Source organism: Eretmochelys imbricata, chromosome 19 (genome assembly GCF_965152235.1).
Source record: "Eretmochelys imbricata isolate rEreImb1 chromosome 19, rEreImb1.hap1, whole genome shotgun sequence".
In the NCBI taxonomy this organism is placed as follows: domain Eukaryota; kingdom Metazoa; phylum Chordata; order Testudines; family Cheloniidae; genus Eretmochelys; species Eretmochelys imbricata.
In genome coordinates, this window is record NC_135590.1 from 4,734,832 (window position 1) to 4,757,806 (window position 22,975).

The 22,975-nt window shown below is 41.4% G+C and overlaps 1 protein-coding gene across 1 annotated transcript in view; it reads left to right on the forward strand.

The window, feature by feature from the left end:
* Positions 1–22,975, forward strand: part of CSMD2 (CUB and Sushi multiple domains 2) — a 536,402-nt gene that overhangs the window by 35,325 nt on the left and 478,102 nt on the right. The window contains exon 2 of the mRNA XM_077837745.1: positions 8,896–9,112. Within this exon, the coding sequence (XP_077693871.1) occupies positions 8,896–9,112 (217 nt within the window). The remainder of the gene's footprint in view (positions 1–8,895; positions 9,113–22,975) is intronic.

Below are 22,975 nucleotides of genomic sequence, written 5' to 3' on the forward strand. Positions count from 1 at the left end.
CCCCCTGCTCTAACTTGTTATGTTTTCCCCATTGGTTATTATGATTTGTATTGCGGTAGCACCCAGGAGCCCCAGTCATGGGACCGACCCCATTGTGCTAGGTGCTGTACAAATTCAGAACAGAAAGATAGTTTGTGCACCAGAGAGCTTACAATCTGAGTGGTTGCATCTCTCTCTCTCTCCCTTTCCAACTCTTGACGTGATACCTTCTATCCGGCCGACTCCATGTGTTCCATATCTGGACCATTCTCGTTGGCCAACCTCTACATCCTCTCCCCCACCATCTCTGCAGGCTCCCTCCCTTGAACCTGTGTCGTGTCTTGTGTTTGTCTTATTTAAACAAGTTACAATGGCTAGGCTAATTTAGACTGAAAACAAAGGTGCAGTTTTTTAACAGTGTGGGTAATTAATCATTGGAACAATTTACCAAGGATTGTGGGGGACTATCCATCATTGGTAATTTTTAAATCAAGTTTGGACGATGTTCTAAAAGTTCTGTTATAGTCAAACAGGAATTAATTCAGGGAAGCTCTCTGGTCCGTGTCATAGAGGATGTCAGACAGATGAAATCTAAAATCTATCCATAGATTATCAGGCCAGAAGGGACTTAAAGACTCCATCTGATGGAGGATCCCCTTCGTTCATGTGTAAACTGTTCTAATGGTTGTGATCAGGTGTTCTGGCATGTGTGTCTCTTGATTCGCAACAATCAGAGGCACTTACGGAGGAAGAAAAATCCAAACTCTTATCAACCTCAGTGAAATAATTTGGTTTCAGCTGAGGCTGAAGATGTGGTACATAAGAACAGAAGAGGGTCCATACTGCGTCAGACCAAAGGTCCATCTAGCCCAGTATTCTGTCTTCCGACAGTGGCCAATGTCAGGTGCCCCAGAAGGAATCACGGGTAATCACCAAGTGATCCATCCCCTGTCACCCATTCCCAGCTTCTGGTGCAAGGGAGAGATCTTATTTTGCATAAACCCCTCATTCATCCATCTTTATCAACCAATGGCAAATTATTGCCCCTTTATCTTTTCATCTCCTGTGCCCTGCATTTCTACTTGGGAAGTCCTCAGAACTGAATGCTTCATCTGACTATTGCATCAGTGTCCATATGGGACAGGTCTCCCAGATAGTAGCCATCTCTAAGAACATGGGTTCCATTCTCAAGGTCCAGGCAGCGCTACATGAGACAGCGTGCAATGATGCTGAATGTGAGTGAAAGACGGACGGGGTGGATGGGAAGTAATGCCTGTCTCCAGAGTTCCCCCCGAGAGCTCAGTTAACATCTGGGAGAGCCGGTTCGATTTACAATAGTGCTGCATCATGGTGCTAGTCTGAAAACCCTCACTGCCACGGGTGCTACGTTCTCAGTTCCATTGGGGCAGGCACTGGAGTGCCTCCTCCAGGATGCAGGCAAAGCCATGTGCTTCCTGTGCTTGCAGTCTTCTCCCGACGCAGAGACGGGCGGGCGCTGAGCATCGGAGATGGCAGTCTGCCCTTTAGTACATGTTCTCCTCAGTGCTGCTGGACTTTAACAGTTCTATTGTAAATGGAATCTCTCTGCATTATTTATTACCAGGCTTTGCTTTTGAGGCTGTAAGCTAAGTTAAGGGCTACAGCAAGCTGAAAGTTTACTGAAAAGAGACTTAAATGTGTATATTTGCGCTGTGTGTGAATACATGTTGGCAAAAGTCATAGACACACCAGTAAGCTAGCTTTCTATTTAGGTATATGTATATATTGATTCCAGTGTGTTATGTATAAGAAGAATTAATTACTGATTAACTGTTCAAAGCAAGAATCTGTGAAAAAAGCCAGCTTGGGAAAATTTTACCTCCTTTTAGTATTTACTTGTTTTACAAGAGTTTTGAGTTACTTTAGAAGACTCTGATCCTTCAAAACCTGCATGTGAGTGACTGTAAGTAGTAACATGAGGCGATCTAGTAAGTAAAGTTATTGTTTCAGTGCTGGCAGAATCTTTCCGTTCTTTGTGTGTCCGAGTGGAACATATATGTGTGAAAGTAAAGTGTGCGGAGTAGTGGCTTTAGTTTTACTCTAGTGTCTTGTTTGAAGCTCACACATTTTATTGACTAGTAAAGAACAATACCAGAGAAAAACATACGAGTGTAAATAACAATAGCTAAGGAAAATCAAAACATTAAACGTCTGCTGCAATAAGGAGAAAAGATGGCTATGTATCCTCCCTAGATTATATTGCTGAGAGGCAATGCATATGATTTGATTTTTGTCCTTTTTAAAATTGTGCTGTTGCCATATTTCAGTGTTGCTAAATTAGTTTTTGTTTCTGCTGAGACATTAAGTGCCTCAGCTTGTGTTATGAGAAACTGCAGAAATAAATTTTGCTTTCCCCCTTCTGCCATATAGTGGGCCAGATCCTTGGCTAATCTAAATCAGCATAGTTAATAGTTACGTTGATTCACACTGGCTGAGGATCTAGCCCAGTAAATTTAAGCCCTAAGAAGAGGCCAGAAGACAATAAAATGTTGGAAATTGCATTTTGTACTTCATGAACTGGCAATGTCAGGTGTCGGCTGTGTCTGTGATTTTAGTTTGATCTGACAGCTAGGAGAACATTTGTAATGACCGTGTTGGGACATGTAGGTTGTCTGACTCTGCTATGCTGCCTAAACGCTAAGATGGGATGGAGGGGAAACCATATGCTGAAGAGTCAAGTTTACTGAAAAGGGGTTTCCAGCTGGGTTTGCTCCTCAGTGTTTGTTTAAAAAAATTAAAGTCAATTAAAAATCTTAACTTCTCTCTGGCTCTTTTCATTTTTAAATGTGATTAAATGATTTGTTCATTTGTTTTCAGTTGAAACCTTCTGCAATGACGATAATTCTGCAACCCTTAGTTTGAGTGTTGTTAACACGGTTCAGAGCATGGGAACCTAATGCGTCAGACCTGCCGTCCATCTAGTCCAGAGTACTGTCTCCAACAGTAGCTGGTACCAGATACTTCAGAGGAAGATGCAGTTATGGAATCATTTGCTTATGGGGAGTTACCTCCTAAATCCTGTTAGAGTTTGGTTTATGCTGTGAAGCTTGGGTCTTATTTAAAAAAAATAAATCTGTCTAATGTAACTCTGGCTGTTCTCTGTCCATTTAAATGGCCAGTCATATTTTGAAATCTGCTAAGCTCTTTGGCTCCAGTGTTAATTTGTGGAGTCAGTTCCATAGACGGAGTGGGGGTGTGTGTGTGTGTGAGTGATTTTTATGTAGTATTTCTTTTTATTGACTTAAAACATGCTGCTTTTTCAGCCATGTTGGAGTCAAGGGAGCCGCTCCCTTATGATGAGACATCACAGAATTAGGCCCATGTTTGTTTGTAACCCAGTCGTGGCTTCATTTTGCAGGTGCACAAGAGCCAGACCATGAAACTGACTGCTCTGTTTATGTTGTTCAAGCTCAGTGTAGTGGATAAAATAGGCAAGAAGTAAATGGTGATGAGTAAAGGAGACTTTTCAGAGTCTTTCAGTTTCAGCTGAGGGTACTAATACTGATTGAGGTTTCCCTGCACAGGTATGAATCCTGCCAACTACACTTAATTTTTTACTTAGTTCTTGCCCCAAAGAGATTAGAATCTATCTTTTCATTATATAGAGCCTAGCACAATGTGGTCCTGTTCCTTGTCCATTGGTGCTACCACAATAAGATTAACTACATTCCGTTAATAGGATGCATGTTTTAAATCTGTCATTATCCTTCTAATAGAACACTTCCCAGAATTCCAGTGCCAGCTGCCATTGTCAAGAACATGAGTGGAAGCGGCTCTTTTCTTGTTTACCTCCATCACAAAACTGGTCATGTCCATCCAAACGTGTGTATGCTGATGTGATTCCTGCAGCTGCAGTGCTATCATGAAGCTCTAGTCCATGAGCTGTAGTATTAGAAGTTGGAAATGAATATTTACACTGCCATAAATATTTACTCTGCTGCCACATAGGGCTGGCTGGCAGATGACATCCAATCTGTTAGCTTTATCTATTTACCCTTTTTCATTCACTGTTGTGGCTCTTGAATTAGGAGTGACAACATGTAAGAGGAAGTGCTTTAAAAATACTACCCTCCTCGCCCCAAAATACAACAATTTTGGAAAAGTTTTAATCCTTCCTGTTTCAGAGCTTAAACCAACCTCTGACTAATGGGGGTCAGGAGGAAATTTCCTGGTACAGGCTGCTCAATATCTGCAGGGTTTCTTGCATCTTTCTCTGAATCATCTGACACTGACCACTGTCAGAGGCAGGGTATAGGCCTGGATGGGCCACTGGTCTGATCCACTCTGGCACTTCCTATGTTCCCATGTGTATTGTGGGGAGAGGAGTGAAGTCTCATTTAGAACCTCTGGGCTGGGGAAAGCAAGTCAGAACCGTCACTAAAATATTGCTCTCCATTCAGAGCTCCTTTCATGTTGCATGGGACTCTCCCTAGCAAAGGCTGCAGCGATGTTTGCTACATTAAGGAAAATGTAAGCAACCGGGTTAACCGGTGACCGTTGTGTTTTACGTGGCTGTGCGCAGGGTCAGGGAATGGGTCTGATGAAATAGCGGCTCGGGCCATAGTGTATTTTGCAAGCAGAGTCCGGATGTTACAAAACCTGGACAGCGTAGATCTAGCCCGGATTCAGGACGCTGCAGTTGCTAAGGGCTCGTCCCGTATGCAGAGTACAATGAATTCGGTTACTGTGCACGCTACAGTACTGTTATAAAACGTGGCTTTTGCCCAAGTCTTCATGGTTATCACTGTGCTGCACTTCCTAGTGAGAGAGGGGACAGACCTCAGACCCTCTTTCTCCAAAAGCACAGACTTGATCTGGGTTTAGCTACTGGCAGATCTGTTAAGTGTAGGGTACCTGTGTCACAAGAGTTAAGTGATTGCAATGCCATCCAGTAGGGGGCACTGGGGAGCCCACACATGCCATCAAGTTCATCCTGGTAGCTGGCACATTGTAGAAGAGCCGTCATGGCTAAGCCTACTTCAACGTATGATCACCTGATTTTAAGGATTTGTAACCTGAAAAATGGGGGGGGGAGCCTCTAATGTCTTATTTTTTATCATTTTTAATTGTGGTGGTGGTGGGGGGTTGGCTAGATTGTGTCATGTAGACAGTGCCCTGAGAAGGGGTGGGTGCACCCCCCCATCTCAAGCCTTCCCAGTGCATAGTGGGACTATGCAGACCAGCGGGAGCCTGTTGACTTGCACCATCCTTTCTCATGCTCCCCATGTCATGCCTTGCCAGCTCTGCACTGTTTTTGGTGTGATGTGCACCAGCACCCCAGGGAGCACTAGGCGGGAGAAGCCCCTGACTTTCCCTGAGTTCAGGGACTTTCCTTTGCCCTTGCATGGGACATGTGCTCCTGTTTCCCCCGAGGGCTCAAGTTTGCATGAGAAAGTATGGATTTCTTCTTGAGCACAGCACTGGCAGGCACACTCAAGAAGGCCCGTTGACAACACAGCCCTGAGGGCTCTCAAAGTATTAGTGTGGGTTTCACTCAAACATGCGTTCCTCTGTATTTATTGATGCCCCGGGGCCAAAGGGATAAAGAGAATTGTAACCATGAGTCTTCAAAGGAGAAATGCAACATTTGATAGTCTTGTAACATAGACTTTAGATCAAGTCTTGGTGATCAAACCCAAAATGAACTAACTCAGACTTAAAACAGATTATTGGGTATGAGCAAAACCTCTTGTGATTCCTTGATCTATTCCCATGTCTGCCAGCTATTCTCATCTGTTTCCAACCTAAACAAAGTTCCTGGTTATTTCTGATGAAGGTGTATTGCCTTGTAGATTGTCAGCTCTTGAGAAATTAATTTTTGCGTCCAATAAGCAATTTTCTGTTAGCTGTGTCCATAAGAAGCAGAAGCTCATCTTGGATCGGAATCATGAATGTGGAATTGTTTCAGTAGATTAGTTTGTTATAGAACCGTATCAGCTTTTTCTGTTGTCGTTTATTGTGTTTCTTCAGCTACTATAAGTTTGGGAGGATGTAGATTTTTGAAGCCATTGTTGTTTGTTCATGGTATTGATCTCTGAGCTAGGGCCACACTGGCATAACCAGATTGATTAAATCTTGTTTGTCCTCCAATGACCTTTTGTAGTGTTTGGAACACAGAATCTCTGACCTTGAATATGCTTCGTTAACATGATAGCTTGTAGCATCAACAGGTTTTATACCTGCAACAATTACATTGCTACAGCCTTTTTAATTGACCAATTTTCCCAAATCGTTCAGATGGCATTTATCCATGATTAAAATTAAAAGTGTTCTGTAGAGAAAATTATGTACCCACACTTCGCCTGCTGAATAACCGCCTCTGTGAAGGAAAGGGAATATGATCTAGTGGCTAGGCAGGGGAATTGAGAGTCAGGGCAGCTTATGGATCTCCCACTGTGGACTTGTGCTCAGTTTGCAATTTGTAAAATGGATTAATGTCGCCTGCTTTTCCAAGGATCACAGGTATTCGCCCCTGCCCAGAATACCAGCACCAGGTTTATGCATCACATAAGCCAAGTCCACAAACAAGTGCAATTTAACAGTGCATGGGGATGAATTTTGCTCACAGGGGTTGCACATGTGCTCTGTGATTGGTATTTGCAAAGCAAATCTAGCCACAAATGCTAGGTGCTGTAGAAATGCAAAGTTCTGTTATTTATCTTTGTTAACAAGTTTTTTATGAATGGGTCAAATTTACTCCACCGCTCTGGATTATAGGGCTATCCTCACTCTTATTCGTAAGATAGGCCATGTACAAAAATATTCCCCTTCGGGTAAATCTGATTGACTGCTGCAGTTCCATAAAGATACGAACTCTATCTTGCAGGGACAGAACAGGTTCTACTAAGCGTTTGGGTTCCAAGGCTAGGCCAATTGAATTGTAACTGGCTTTAATGAATGCTACTGTCATTCTTTACCTGTGGCTGGTCGGCACTCAGAAGTGCTAATAACTTTACTGATTTGGAAAAGAGCAAGGAGAAATCAAAGCCATGATTTCCAGTTTGAAATCCTCAGTAACCAGCATAAATAAGGGCAAACAAACCAGCATCAATGGAAGAAGCCAGACTTGTTTTGTAGAGCTCAGGAATCTCAACAGTGATCAGTCAAACTCAGCTTGATCATAGGATAACAAGGTAGCACAGTTTTTGTTTTGCACTGCATTTCCCTGCAAACAGTAGGGCTGCCAACTGCCTCATCGCACAAACCCAAACTCCCTTGCCCAGCCCCCGCGCACTCCATCCTCCCTCCCTCCATCGTTTGCTTTCCCCCACCCTAGCTCACTTTCACCAGGCTGGGGCAGGAGGTTGGGGTGCAGGAGAAGGTGTAGGGTGTTGGCTCTGGGAGGACAGGAGGTGAGGGGTATGACATGGGGTGGGGGGTGCTTACCTCAGGTGTCTCCGGAAAGCGACCGGCGCATCCCTCTGGCAGCGGCTCATAGGCGGGGAGGTCAGGGGGTCTCCGTGTGCTGGCCCCAGGCACCGCCCCCGCTGCTCCCATTGGCCGCAGTTCCAATGGGAGCTGCGGAGTCAGTACTCGGGGCGGGGCAGTGTGCAGAGATCCCCTACCCCCACCCCCGAGAGGCAAAGGGACGTGCCGGCAGCTTCCGGGAGCAGCTTGGAGCCAAGGCAGGTATCTGCACTGCCAGACTTTTAGCTCTCACAATCTCCCAGTTTGGCCGCATTATCTCTGGGAGATAGAGCGTGATTCTGGGAGACTCCCGGCGAAACCAGGAGGGTTGGCAGCCCCAGCAAATGGTGAGGCTGGAATTCAGCTCTGATGTAAACAGGAGCAATTCCACTAACGCCAGCAGGAGTTGTACCCCTTCATAGCAAGGGGTGAATTTGCCTCCCCAGGCTTGTCTTCCCTGCAGCGGTTCGCTTTAGTGAGGCTGGCCGCACTACGAAGTAGTGCCAGGGCTACGCAGAGTGATCGGACGAGCAGCTGATGAGTTGCAAATCAAGCTGCTGCATCCCACTGCATTGCTAGCTGGAGCATCAGCCTGTGCCACGGATGGGCCAGCTAGCTTCAGTTCAAAGTGTTGGAGACTTGTGTGTGTGTGTGGACAGGAGCAGGGGCCAACCTCGAGTTCTACCTCAAACTAGCATTACAGTGATTACAAGTCCCGTGTTTCACAAAGCTTGAGTGTTCGGTAATAGAATCTGCAAGGTTTAAAATAACACCAAAGGGAAAGTGAAGTAGACTAAGGAGAATTTCCATGTCTCTCAACCTTTGTTTCCTCCTACATTGGTCGAGGCTTCTAGGCATTAATGTAATGATACTAATAATCAAATAGCCTGCTTTGGCAATCACCTGTATACCTGGCCTACTCTAAGGGCATGTCTACACTACAGTCACTGCAGCTGTGCCACTGAAGTACTGTCGTGTAGACGCTTCAGACGTCAACTGAAGGATTTTTTCCATTGATCTAGGTAATCACCCCCACCCCTCCACCCACTCACACCCTGCAGTGCTGCAGTCATAGTAGCTAGGTCGATAGAAACATTCTTCTGTTGAGCTACCCCCCGTCTCTCCGGAGAGGTTACGCTGACTTAACTATGGCATTCAAGAATGTGAATTTTTCTCCCCCTGAATGATGTAGCTAGCGCGAGCTAAATTTAAGTGTCGCCCAGGCCTCAACGAGTGCAAAGCTAGTCTGCCTCGTGATGACTCAGGCTTGTTTTATGGTCTGTATGTGATGAGTGCAGCTCTAATGGTGCAAGTGTATTTCCAACCTGAACAAAAATCATTCTCCAGCAAGTGTTCGAAAATGAACAACCTCCATGTTGGCTCTGCTCGGAGGAGATCCATATCAGCGGTGATGTTGGTGTAGAATTATAAAGTCTGCTACAATAACCTGTTTGTCTTCTCTCTCGCCAGCCCAGAACTGCAGCTACGTCTTTCAAGGCCCAAACGGGACGATACAAAGTCCAGGATTTCCGTACGGATATCCAAATTATGCAAACTGCACGTGGACAATCACGGCTGAGGAGCAGAACAGAATACAGCTTGTGTTCCAGTCCTTCGCCTTAGAGGAAGATTTTGATGTATTATCAGTCTATGATGGACTGCCTCAGCCGGGGAATCTGAGAACAAGGTAAAGTGTGCGCTGTAACAACTGATGGCCTTTATAAGCATGTTCAAGATTTCTGCCACTGGGATTAAAATACTTAGGTTGGAGGCTCGAACTGAATTAGGAGCTTATTTGTGAGAGAGATTCTCTTAACTGTTTTGATTTCTTACGTTTGATAAGATCCTAAATACTGCTGAGAGTGCCTGACAAACATGGCTTATCAATATATCCTAGACATCTGGAGAATTTAATTTAGAAAATGGAGCTAGAAGAGAGGAGGTCTGACATGAGGAAGATTTTCCCTTAAACCCAAAGCTTTACTATCTTAGAGAGACACAGGGTGGCCTTGTGGTTAAGGCATTGGACCAGGATGCAGGAGAGCTGGGGTTAATTCCTGGCTGTGCCACAGATTCTGTGTGTGACTTTGGGTAAATCACTTAAGCTCTCTGCATCAGTTTCCCCCTTCTGTACACTGGGGATAATAGTCCATTGATTCTGTAATGTCTGTTTAAATTGTAAATATTTTGGGGCTGAGAACTGTCACAGATAATGTGTTTGTACGATGCCTAGTGCAATGGCGCTTTTGTCTCAGTTGAGACCGCGACGTGCTGTCCTAATATTATGAATAATAAGTTAAACAGAGAAGCTGATAATTAAAAATGGGTGTGCGAGAGAGAGAGAGACAGATATGTCGACTGGATCTTATGATTCAGAGACAAGACCCTAGATTTATTCCTAGGTTGTTGATTATGATGATAGGTTCAAAGGCTTCTTATTTCAGGTTTTAACCAATAAAACTGAATTTTGGTGTTGGCATTGCACAGTGAATTCAGTGACATGAAGTGGCTGCTTTGTGAGGAACTTGGACTAAAGGCTGTGATCTTGGGCGGGGAGAGTGCTCAAAGATTTTGTTTTATTTCATTTTAAGCCACTTGTTCACTCTGTGACTTAGGACAAGTCCTCTTGATGTCTCAGTTAACCCATCTGGAAAATCTGGGTTAGAGAAACAGAAACATTAAAGAAAACACTCTGTTGTATACAGTGGAGTTCAGGTGGGTGGATAAATTATGTCTTCACCTTGCAGCTATGCTAGAGAATTGTCTTGATTATGGGATTTCATCATTTCATCAGTGTTGATAAATGCAAAGTAATGCACATTGGAAGACATAATCCCAACTATACATATAAAATGATGGAGTCTAAATTAGCTGATACCACGCAAGAAAGAGATCTTGGAGTCATTGTGGATAGTTTTCTGAAAACATCCACTCAATGTGCAGCGGAAGTCAAAAAAGGAAACAGAATGTGGGGAATCCTTAAGAAAGGGATAGATAAGAAGACAGAAAATATCATGTTGCCTCTATATAAATCCATGGTATGCCCACATCTTGAATATTGCATGCAGATGTGGTTGTCCCATCTCAAAAAAGATATATTAGACTTGGAAAAGGTTCAGAAAAGGGCAACAAAAATGATTAGGGATATCAAGTGGCTGCCATATGAGGAGAGATTGATAAGATTGGGACTTTTCAGCTTGGAAAAGAGACGACTAAGAGGGGATATGATAGAGGTCTATAAAATCATTACTGGTGAGAAAGTAAATAAGGAAGTGTTATTTACTCTTTCTCATAACACAAAAACTAGGGGCCAACCAAATGAAATGAAAAGGCAGCCGGTTTAAAACAAACAAAAGGAAGTATTTTTTCACACAACACGCAGTCAGCCTGTGGAACTCTCTGTGAGAGGATGTTGTGAAGGCCAAGACGATAACAGTTCAAAAAAGAACTAGGTAAGTTCATAGAGGATAGGTCCATCAATGGCTATTAGCCAGGATGGGGAGGGATGGTGTCCCTAGCCTCTGTTTGCCAGAAGCTGGAAATGGGTGACAGGGGATGGATCACTTGATGATTGCCTGTTCTGTTAATTTCCTCTGAAGCACCTGGCATTGGCCACTGTCAGAAGAGAGGATGCTGGGCTAGATGGACCTTTGGTCTGGCCCAGTATGGCCGTTTTCATGCCCTTATTTAATCAAGAGGCAGAACATTACTTTGTTCTTGGTAATGTATAAAGGAGACCCACGTATGATCAGTTGAGGCTCAACTTCTTGTGAGGCAAGCTTTGCAGTGGCGGAGAGTCAATGCTGTGATTTGCCTCATCCCAAGTGGCCCCTGGGCAAATTACTGCATTCACCAGCATTGGCATAAACTACCTTTGCTCTCTGGAAGTCAGTGGGAGGTTCTGCTGAGGATGCAGAATCCATTAATGAGCTTAGATTGGAGGAAGGAGTCATGGTGGAGTGAATCAGTAAGGTTACTGTAGATAGATCACAACCAGGTATTCCTGTTCACTGCTAATTACTGCCAAGCACAATGGCAAGGAAATCTGAGTGTAAGCAATCAGTGCTAACAAACCTCTGGGATTCACAGTGCTTGGATGCTATGGTGGTTAGAGTTGTAAAGGGTACCTGGACTGACGGATATCATTAGAGGGTGAACAAATTCCCTAGTAAAAACATTTTAAGTTTTTTTGAACTGTAGTTTGAATTTACATAAACTTTTTTTTTTTAAATGAGCAGACTTTCTGTGGTTTTGCTGAGTGTTAGGAATATTTTGAGTGACTGGCACATTTTTACTTGATAGTCCTGTTTTTGAGTGAAAAATCTCTTTATTTTAAAAAAAATCACTGTTTAATTCAAAGGGTGAAAAAATAATTTTCTTATTAGGGAAACTAGTGAATAGTCCGACTTTCCTGTGCTTCATTATGAACTGACTACTTCATGAGAAGCAAAATATCCGGCTTTGAAATGGCCTGGAGGGCAGTTGTGTGTTTAAACGAACAAAAAAGTTGTATGGCAAATCAGCAAATTTTGCATCAAAAATACAAATGGGGGAGATTTTCAATGGCAAAAAGCACAGTGAGGTTCCCAACTCCCAGTGGCTTTCAATGGCAGTTGGTTGCCTTTGGAAATCTGGGTATTACAAATGTTAGAGCACTCACATAAAAGCATGTTTGCATTCTTTCTTACGCTGTAAATTCGTTGAGACAGGGAGAGTCTCTTTTCGTTCTGTGTTTTGTACAGCACCTGGCACAATGAGGTGCTGGTCCACGATGGACTCTTCTAGGTATTACCACAGTTCAAATCATCATCATCATTCTGAAATGTGACTGCAAAAATAGCTTAGCAGAGGGTTCTACGTAGATTGTCTCCGTGACCCCAGATTAAATTTGCTCAGTTGATAAATTTCTAGTTTACCAGCCCTGCAAGCTCATTCTGGGATCTGAGAAATTGATGGGCTCTTCCCTCCTTATGCCTCATCAGTCGCCAACTGTGTCGCAGTATAGCTAGGGTTTATTGCCACCTGCAAAATAAAAAGTGAGTGTGAATTTCACCCTCTAATTTTTAGCTGTCATTTGTTTCCATGTCTACAATTGTGGAGCCACCCATAATAAAACTTCTGAAGCCAGCATGATGGGCATTTAGTGTGAGATTTTCAAAAGCATCAAAAGGGTTTAGGAGCTCAAGTCCCGCCGAAAGTCCTAAATGACTTTGGTGTTTCTCAAATTGCCCCCTAGTTACAGAATGGCTCTTGAAATCAGAATTTGCTGTTTCTTGGCTGTTCAACATCTGTCTTTGTTCAGCTAATATTTTGTGCATCAATCTTTCCTTATTAAACTTTGCAGCTGTTGCCAGCGCTCAGTTTTCTTCTTTTTCTAGGATATCAATTTTATGTTTTTCCTCGGTCTGCTTTCCAAATGTACTCCATTAATCATCTAAGTGCTACGCTAGGAGATGGATGAACTGTACTTCATTTATCAAAGTTCACCAGTAAGCTGGCCAAAATAAGTGATAGGCAAGTGCAACGGGAGGGAAAAAACCTGCCTCTGTGAAGAGAATGTAGCTGTTCCATTCGCCATAATGGTGGCCATCAGTAAAATAGTTAACAGATGGACAATAATCTTCTCTTTTGGCCCGCCGGGTGTCCATTTGATTTTCACCTTAATAAACAAGAATCCCTTTTAAATGGAAGGAATTATAGTCTTCCTCTCAGTAGGCCAAATTCTGCGCTTGGTTGGCTGTGCATTGATTCTTTCAAATTCAACACAAATCGGATACGTGAGAATAGAGGTTCAAAGGGGGGGATTGGATGAATATTTGTATTGTAGCCATGTAGGGACACTGGCTTGTTTAGTATGTCATTCTTCGCTCAACTTCTTGGTGCGGAAGAATGAGCTTGGTGGAAATTAATGTATTCCCTATTGGTGAAATTCACCCTTGTGCAGGAGGAACTTTACAAGGCCCTAATATTGCATTTAATCTCTGTATTACTGAGAATTTCCCCTGCTCTTTCTGCTGTGGGGCTTTGTGCGTCAGGTCTAAGTGAATTTCTGAGAGGGAGTTAGTAATTCTATTCTTTGTGTTAGCAAACACCCTATTGTGTTGCGGTTTAATGTGGTATGAAAGTTCCCTAATACAATAAGAGTAAACTTAATTCAATGAGACACTTGCTAATAAACTGCTTTACTGTATGTTGGGAAATTTGCATCATGTGTTTGTGATGAGAACATGAGTATAAATGCATCTCCGTGTCTTCTTAATTTAGACCATCTAGAGCGGCTGTTGTCCTTATATAGCAATCAAGGAAGAATTGTGATATCAGCAGAGCTGACTCTTGGGGAGGGGTTGAGTCCTTATTTACTCCTGTAACATCTCATGAATGTGACCTTCTCAGATTCCTTCCTCTCCCAACACCTTACATATCTCCAGGGCTCATCTTCAGAGGGAATGTGGCAATAGAATCTCCTCCTTCTTTGGGTCTAGGCAATGCTGATAGCAAGAGATCACTTTCTTCCCTGACCAGAGTGAGAGGGTGGCATGTTTTCAATAATTCAGATTAAACGCTCCAGATCTTCTCTCGGATGTATGTGGGTAGCTCCCACTGGCTTCAGTGAGACTTGTCTGTGCATCATCAGGCCAGACAAAACTCTCCTCCATTCTCCAAGAGCCAAATGTGTTATGCTGGTCTTCTTAGGTCCCAGTCCTATGGGGCACTAAGTGCTCTAACTCCCTCTGAAATCGTCGGGATGGGTAAGAGGAATACATTTGGGGTTTTCTAATTTAAAGCTGCTCTTGTCCCAGTTCCCCAGTCATGCTTTGGTGAATGTATCCTTGTTAAAGGGATGCTCCCGTCATCTTAGTTTGCAACGATTCATTTCTCACAGCTCTGTTCTGTGGGGCTATGCAGGAATGCAACTGAATCTGAGTAATAACTTGGAGCTATTTACGGGGCTGAAGTAATCAAGGGGAGTTGAGGGAACTTAGCACTTTCTAGGAACTGGCTGTCTGCACATGGAATCCCCAGGCTGAAGCTTCCTCTTTTGCCGCAGTGTTTTCTGGTGCATCCATCCGTGTAACGTTTTCTAAAGAATTTTCACTGGTGCTAATAATTTCCAATGACTTTCCAAATTTAAGAGTCCAAAATTGGGCAGCAGAATTCCTTATTTTAAGTCTCAGATGGCACTTTGCTACCTAGGGCATGTATTTGCACATGTAAGTGTCTCATTAGATGGCCATTTTACAAACTACCCTTGAAAGCTGAGCCAATAGGGAACAATGTGCAGGTGTAAGAAGATTTGGCAAGCTGATTTGATGACAGCCAAAAATTCTAGAATATACCAGTAAGAATGCTTGTTGTATTAATTTAGATGGAATATATGGGCTAAAGGTGTTAGCATAACTCAGTCATTAAAGGAGGTTTTGGGGTTTAATATCTAGAGACTTTAGCTTGTTTAATCTTATGGTGAACATACTATTAAAATTATTTTAACCTTTCATTAAAGATAAAGAAGAGAAGGAAAAACAGTAAAAATATTAAGGGAGGCTTTTATTTTAACAGTTTTTTAGAGAGTTTTTAGAAAGAAAAATTCCCTTGTTTGACCATTTTTTGGAGTGTTAAAGATGATAATAATTGTTTTTTTGGGGGGGCAGAGAAGTTACCTGAGAGAGGCCAGAGTTGCTGTTTGGTTTGGTTTTATTTTAGATGGTGTCTGGGATTTAGCAGGAGCCAATCAAGGGGCTGTGTCCGTTGGGTTCCCCCCTCCCCCTTTTTTTTTTGCCTGGGATGGTTAGGACACCTTTTAGGATTAGACAAAGAAGGGCCAGTGTTTAGGAGATTGTGTTCATAGCAGTTGTGATGGCGAAACTTCCTTTAAGAATTGAGGGTTAGTAAAAAAAATTTTAAGGAATTTAAACAGAGAGTGATGGGTGGAATAGCTTATTTGTATTATTTTGTGTACTAATTAGGCTTACCTTTTGCTATATTTATTTTGGTTTTATATTTTTTTAATCATGATTTTTAGATAGTTTTTGAGCTCCATTAGGTTTTTTTGTTTGGAAAAATTTAGTTTGTGATTTTGTATTTTTATTGTAGGCTATTGTGATATTTTATTAATTTAAATTCATTATTTATAATTAGGATACATTTGTAGGCTTAATTATTATAATAAATTTTAATGGACAAATTACACCTAGGGTTGGATATTGGTTCATAAAATTACAAAAAAACCTCACCTTTAATTTAGGTTTAAGCATTTAGAGGAAAGGAGGAAAAATATTTGATATGAAGACTTATGCATTTTTTATTTTAAAGTTGGAATTTATAAATTTCATTTGACTAGACGTTATAAAATACTTAACTTTATTAAGATCTAAAAAGGTAAGAACTTGCAACTTATTTGTTGCTAAAAAAAATTTAAAACTGCTTTAGTTACATGTTTTGTAAAATGTTGAAGAACAAATTGGCATTTATTACTCTTGGTTGTATTCTTAGGATGGATTTTTTTTTTCTGCTTACACAGGTAAAGCCATATTTCTACATCAACTATGAAAATTTGCTGCAACAGTGGTTAAGATTACTTACTTGGAGGAAAAAAACTAGCTTTGATAGCATTTTACCTAAATGTGTTGCTTCCTTGAAAAAGAAGCAACAAAATTACGTCTTTTTGAAATTACTCTTGCATTGATGAGCGATTTGCAACACTCAAAGTGGTAAAAATGCAAAGGCATTTTTAGTCTGTCAGACCTTGCCCACCTGTTTTACCACTGACACTTGTTAGGGCAATGTGGCTGTTTTGGCCACTTAGCCCAATTGCTTGTCTGCCAATGTGCTACCTTTTGACTATGTATTTAACCTGTTAGGCTCCATGATGGGATGCTGAAATGTTGTATTAATTTAGATAGACTATATGAGCCAAAGGTGTTAGTATAATCCAATTACTATCTAATACTGAACAATGCTAATCAGGGTCAGGGGTTTGGCGTACAGAGACTTTAGCCTGCTTAGTCTCATGGCAAAAAACTATTAATTTTTTTTAACTTTTTATTCAAGATAAAGAAAAGAAAGAACAACAGTTAAAGCATTTGAAAAGTAAAATATTAAGCGAGGCTTTTATTTTACCAACGTCCCTTGTCCCTTTCCCTTTATTTGGAGAGAGATTTTAGAACTAAAAAGCTCGTGTCTGACAGTCTCTTAGATCGTATCAAAGATGGCGATAACTGTCCTTTTTGGCAAAAGAGAAGAAGTTAGTTGAGATGGGCTGGAAGTGCTAGGGTTGTTAACATCTGGCCCCATTTTATTCCAGATGGTATTTGGAAATGAGATGGAGGTGGTAGAGGTGGCGATGTTACCTGGGTCTTTCTCTTTGTTGCTGGGCAGTCATGATGGTGAAGCTCATTCCAGTAGCTAGTTTTTCTTCCAAAGTCTCTTTCTTTAAGGACCTCAAAAGGGAAAGATGGGCAGAATAGTTCATGCCCTTATTATTTTGTCCAGGGCCTAGTTTTCGACACACCAATTTTGGTTTACTGATGTTTTGGTTGTACACTTTTCTTGTTTACCAAGCGTGATTTTAATATGAGATATATCAGGAGGTCATTTTGTTTGGACTAATTCAGTTTGTCTCCCTTTTATACCTTTTCCCATTAACATTTGTTCTTCTAGGTTATTGCCACATTTTATGAACTTACACTCACTGCCTACAGTTAAATATACAATCAGTATATATTTGTTGGCCCGATTATTACAACATGTCCTGATGTAGATGCCATTCTTTCAGTTTTTAGAAATTCATTTAATTGTGTTTCACATTTTCCTGAGTTAAAATAAGTCATTAAGTAACTTGTTTTTTGTAATTAGGCATAAGTAATCTATCTAAGGCTAAGCCTACTACCATAAAATCTTACTCTTTTTTTTGTTACTGCTTTTACTGTTCTGATAAACTAATGATTTAAAATATTTGACCATTCTTTACATTATTTGACAATATTTGGCTGGTCAACTGACCAAGTAGATTTGGACCAGTGAAATGCCCAATGCCCTTCGACAGAGAATTGTGTAGCAGATAATATAACTTGTACTAAGCTACAATTAAGAGTTTAAGGGCCAGATCCTCTGCTGGTATGAATTAGCATAACTTAGTTGACTGACTTCAGTGGAAATACGATGATTTATACTAGGTGCAGATCTGGTGCTATGGGTGTAGCATTATCAGAAATGGGTTCTAATTGTATAGTTCATACCACACATGATGTCTGAACTTCCAAAGTCTAGGGGTGCTTGATTCTTGGGTTTATTTCAGGTCCTTCTTTTCAGTGTTCCAGGTTCTAGGACCTTACTATTAGATGGATCAGAAGGCTCTTCGGTTGGATGTTACCGTGATAAATTTTGCTTGGTTCGTTAGTTGTAAGACTTGCCAGTAAAATATAAGCTGATCCCATTTTCCTCAGGACTGGAGAACGAAGGTCCACACTTGGTCATACTGAGAACTGCTTCTTAAGAGGACAGTTTTTAATTAAAAGTTGCCACGTTATTTGTCCTATAGTAGCGTCTAGATGGCACGTCTTAGATCCAGGTCCCTTTGTGCAGCTTAGATCCATCTTAGTCTAGCTTTGTCCAGCTTAGATCCAGGTCCCTTTGTGCAGTGCCCGGCACAAACACATAGTGAGGAAAATGGGAAACTGGCACGGAGAAGAGAAGGGACTTGCCCAAGGTCACATGGTAGTAACCCAGTGACAGAGCTGGGAATAAATGCCAGCCTTCAGAATAAGGAGGACTGGAGTAGAATAGATCCCATGTCTCCTAGCTCCCATTCTTGTGACCTATGTACTGGCCATCTCGAAGTTGGCGAAGTGGCATCGTATAACTCTGAAGTGAGGAATGTGGTGCCTTAAGTGTTTGGAAAGAGCTCAGCGTAATGTGGGTGCAACTGGAACCTAGACAATGATGATGACAGTAAGTGAAAATCCTGTCGTTCGAGAACACGGACTGTTTTCGATACTTCCTTTAATATCGGTTCAAGCAATCAAGAAAACATTGTTTCTGTTTAAACATTAAACATTTTCTTTAAATATTTAAACAGAAACATTTTCTTCTGATTGTTCAGCCAGTAAAAGTAACTTGCCAAGAGGTCTTTTAAGGCAAGCTGCAGTGCTCATGTTAGTGTACTTTATTTTTAATAGGCTGTTGTGATAAGTGCCCATTGGATAAATTTATGCATATTCAAGGGTTTAAACCATATGTTGCTGTTGTCTTTTATCTAGATTACAGTAGTGCATGGAGGCTGCAGTTTAGATCAGGGCCTCATAGCACTAGGTGTTATATTAAATCTTTGTAAGACACAATCTCATTATTTTAAATAGTACAAGATTTTACACTCTAGATAGACGAGAGACAAAGAGCATAAGGGGAAAGACCAGCACAGAGAAGGGAGAATTCTTCTGCCAGATTTTCATGGTTCTTTGTCTGGAGTTCCCAAGATAGAGAGCCCATTGTGCTAGGTGCTGTATAAATACATAGTATGAAACAGTGCTTGGCTTGAATAATTTACAGTCTAGATCAAGGATGAGAGGGGAAACTGAGTTACGGAGAAGGGAAGTGACATGCCTAAGATCGCACTGGTCAGTGACTGATCCAGGAATAGAACCCATGTTGCTGGACTCCCAGTCCAGCAACCTATCTGCTAAATTGTGCTTCCTCTTAGAGCAAGTTAGCTGTACTGAGCAGAGTTCCAAGGCACAATACCATGGGGCTATATCCTTATGTGGTAAAAGTGAAGGACAGTACTCTGTGCCCTTATAGTACCTGCCCAGAAGATCATTAAGGGCTATGCAGATATTAATGATTTGAGACTCTGATATCTGACGTGAGTATTGTGTTAAATTTAGGACCCACTGAGTCTTCGCTGCATGGTTATTTTGAGTTTAACTCCTCGCAAGTTAACTTAGCTCAGAGAGAGTGTTCACACTGCAAAACCCAGGAGCAGCACGGAATTCTTGCATTAGCAGCCGAGAGTACCTGAGTCCCCACTGCATTATCAGCTGTACTCGGGCGTCAGTCCACGCCCCTGAGGAAATAGCTAGCTTGAGTTTAAACCACCACTTATCTCAAGCTAGAGATTTTTGAGTACGGACAGGAGCCTGGTTAAGGGCAGCACTCACGTTACCTGAAGCTAACTCTGTGTAAAGGTTTCAGAGTAGCAGCCGTGTTAGTCTGTATCCACAAAAAGAAAAGGAGTACTTATGGCACCAAGGATAAGTCCTGAGAGTGCCTTACCCACCAGATCACCTTGTTCCTCTCATGCATAGTAATGGTATTTAGTTCACTGGTGGGCCAGATTTCCAAAGGGACTCAGCATGAGAGTTGTATGGAGGATGGAAATCTTGTTTCGTGAAGGTTTTCAAGTTTTCCAAACATTGGGAAATTCTCAGAGGAAGAATATTTTGAAAAAACAATGAAGTTTTGGATTGATTGAAAAGTTGTTTTGGCACAATCAAAATGTTTTGTTTCGCTTTTCAGTTTTCTGTTTTTATAGCATAATCCAAAATAAAACAAAAAACTAAATAAAAGATCATTTCACAATGAAAAGTCGTAATGTTTTGTTCTGACAATGCTGAAATGGGAGGTTGGAATGTTTTCTTCCCGTTTTTCTCCTAAATGACGTTTTGACAATATTGATGTGATTTCACAGAGTGTTTCAATTTTGACCATGGAAAATGGCTCCATCAAAGTTTTTCTCACCAGCTTTACTTAGTACACAGCACTTCCACTGTTCTTGATGTGGGGGGAATTTTCCATTGTCCTCAATGGTGAATCCCTTTGAAAATAGAAAAGGAGTACTTGTGGCACCTTAGAGACTAACCAGTTTATTTGAGCATGAGCTTTCGTGAGCTACAGCTCACTTCATCAGATACATGCTCATGCTCAAATAAACTGGTTAGTCTCTAAGGTGCCACAAGTACTCCTTTTCTTTTTGCGAATACAGACTAACACGGCTGTTACTCTGAACCCTTTGAAAATGACACTCCATGCTCTTTCCATCATCTTTCCTTATTTTCTTTTTAGCCATTTTAAATATTGTTGTCATAAAAAGGGGGAACAAATATATAACTTCGGTACAAATAGAAAGCCTGATATTTTCTCTCACCAGTACACTGAATAAATGGATAAAGTAGCACGTATGTGGAGAGGAGTCATTTAAGGATAAATATTTAAATAATTCCATATATAAATGAATGGCAAACACCCTTTCCCTTTTATCTCTTGCCTTTTTGATCACTTAACGGCTTCTCTTAGGTCAATGAATACTTTGCAGTGGATCCAATTTTCAGCAGTTTTTAAAAGGTTTGTTTGAATACCATCTCATTCTTGTATGCTTTTTGAGATATCTTTCCACATTGCCTGGTCAAGATTTACTGTCCCATATACTGTCCGCAAAGAATGTTGATGATTCTCTCTCCCCCTTTCCCCCCTGCCCCACCCCAATAACTGGCAGTGCAGCTGGAGCTATTTGACATTTTATCTGATCATGGAAATCTGGCCTGCAGTTCAGTATTTAGATGCTTGGCAAAGGGTGGGGACTGATCATAGAATCATAGAAATGTAGAATTCAAAAGGACCTAGATAGTCATTATAGTTGTTACCAGGTAAGTTCTGTCTTTAATGGCATAATTTTAACTCTGGATTTCTCGTGTCTTGCTCATGCATCCAAGGGCTGGTATGCGTACAGTTTTCATACTGCTGTAACTATATTGGATTAGGAACTGAAATAGTTAAAATGGTAATCCCCCCCGTGGATGCAGTTAAACTGGTATAAAGGTGCTTTATATTTCCTCCCAAATGAAGTCTGACCCCGTACCCATTGAAGCCTATGGCAAACTCCCATTGCTTTCAATGGAGAAAGATCAGGACCATGGAGAGTTCAACTCCCAGTGACTATAACCCTTACCTGGGTTCTCCAACCAGTTCCATTTCTAAAGCTTATGCTCTAATAAATTTGTTAATCTCTAAGGTACCACAAGTACTCCTGTTCTTATTTCTAATTCTAACTCTGGGCCATCAGTGGCTCAAACCCTAACCTTATTCTGAAGCAACAAAGTAACCCTAACTCTAGACAGTTTCCAAGCATCAGTATCAGATGAAGAACCCAATTTTAAAATATAAATTGCCTTAATATGCTGTACAGTTGGGCCTTTAAATCAGCACAAATGCTTACTAAGTGCTGATGAGAGCCTTCAGATATAGTGTTTGCACATCATGTTAAGATGCCCATATCTGATAATCACAGCTGTGTCCTCTGTTAAAAAGTATCCATAAAATTGTAACTCTCCCAGAGACTCTGTCACCATTCATGGTCACAGAGAGTTTGGATGCATTACAATTACTGTTGGGAAAGATCTATTCTATACTCATATAATTAGATATGTCTGTCTTGTTCTAACTAATTGGTTCTCTGAACTTTTCTCAGCCTTCTCCCAGTATAGGTAGGTCTTCAGATGGTACTGAATTCAGTTGTTTGAAAAAATGTTTGGGTGGATGTTTCAAGAAAAGTGAGCGAATCCAGATTATGGGGCTGATTGAAACTGCTATAAATGGGTGTCGATTCATGGAATTCAATGAGATATGTGAACTTACTCAACCTTGAGAAACTGATCTGATATTTTCACAATATTTTACTGTTTCTAATTTAGCTCATGAATCTGTACTGTTAGAGACAATTGCTAAGAGTTACCACCGTGGCCTCCTACTCAAGGTACAGAGGCAATCTGTAGAATCTCAGATACAGTGTCACTGAGTAACTGTCTGGCACTAGATTCCATTTTAATGGCAACCACTGTATATAATGCAAAATATTGACCAGGATTATTGTAGGGAGACACCTGTTTTTTTTTCCCCTGAAGAACTGTCAAGGAGGATTGAGGGGAATGATTGGTGTCAATGTACTGTGCATATATAGTTGCAAAATGCCCAGTCTCTTTGGCCATATTTAATTGACTGAAAGACTTAACAAAATACTGTATCTTAAGCTTGCAGGGCACTGCTTAAGGGAGGTGAGTTACCTATTGGGGTGACCCATTTACAGATGATTCAAAAATATCTATTTTGTGCTGATAATCTAATTACCCCTCTGAAAAATTGGATTGGACAATCTGTACTTGAGAGCCAGTGAGGAAAGCAAAACTTTCAAGCCTGTAAGTAAGGGGAAAATAAGACACTCTCTTTCCTCCTCGCCCTTCCACCCAAAATAGCTCCTTGCTTAAAATAACTTGCTGTCAAATTAATTCAGGCTTCCTGCATGAAAAATCCACCCATGACAAATTCACTTCCAAAGTGTTGGCAAAAATTGGTCTTTTCTCATAGGTGAGGTTATCATCCTTTGTCAGCATCTAGTACTTTACATGTAGAATACATATGATTCCCGTTTTACAGATGAGAAAGTGAGGTACAGGGAGATTACATGGATCACTGAAGGCTTTGCCACAAATCAGTGGCTGTGCTGGGGGATAGAATCCAAGTTTTCTAACTCCTCATCCTTTCACCCAGACCACGCTCTCCCTGT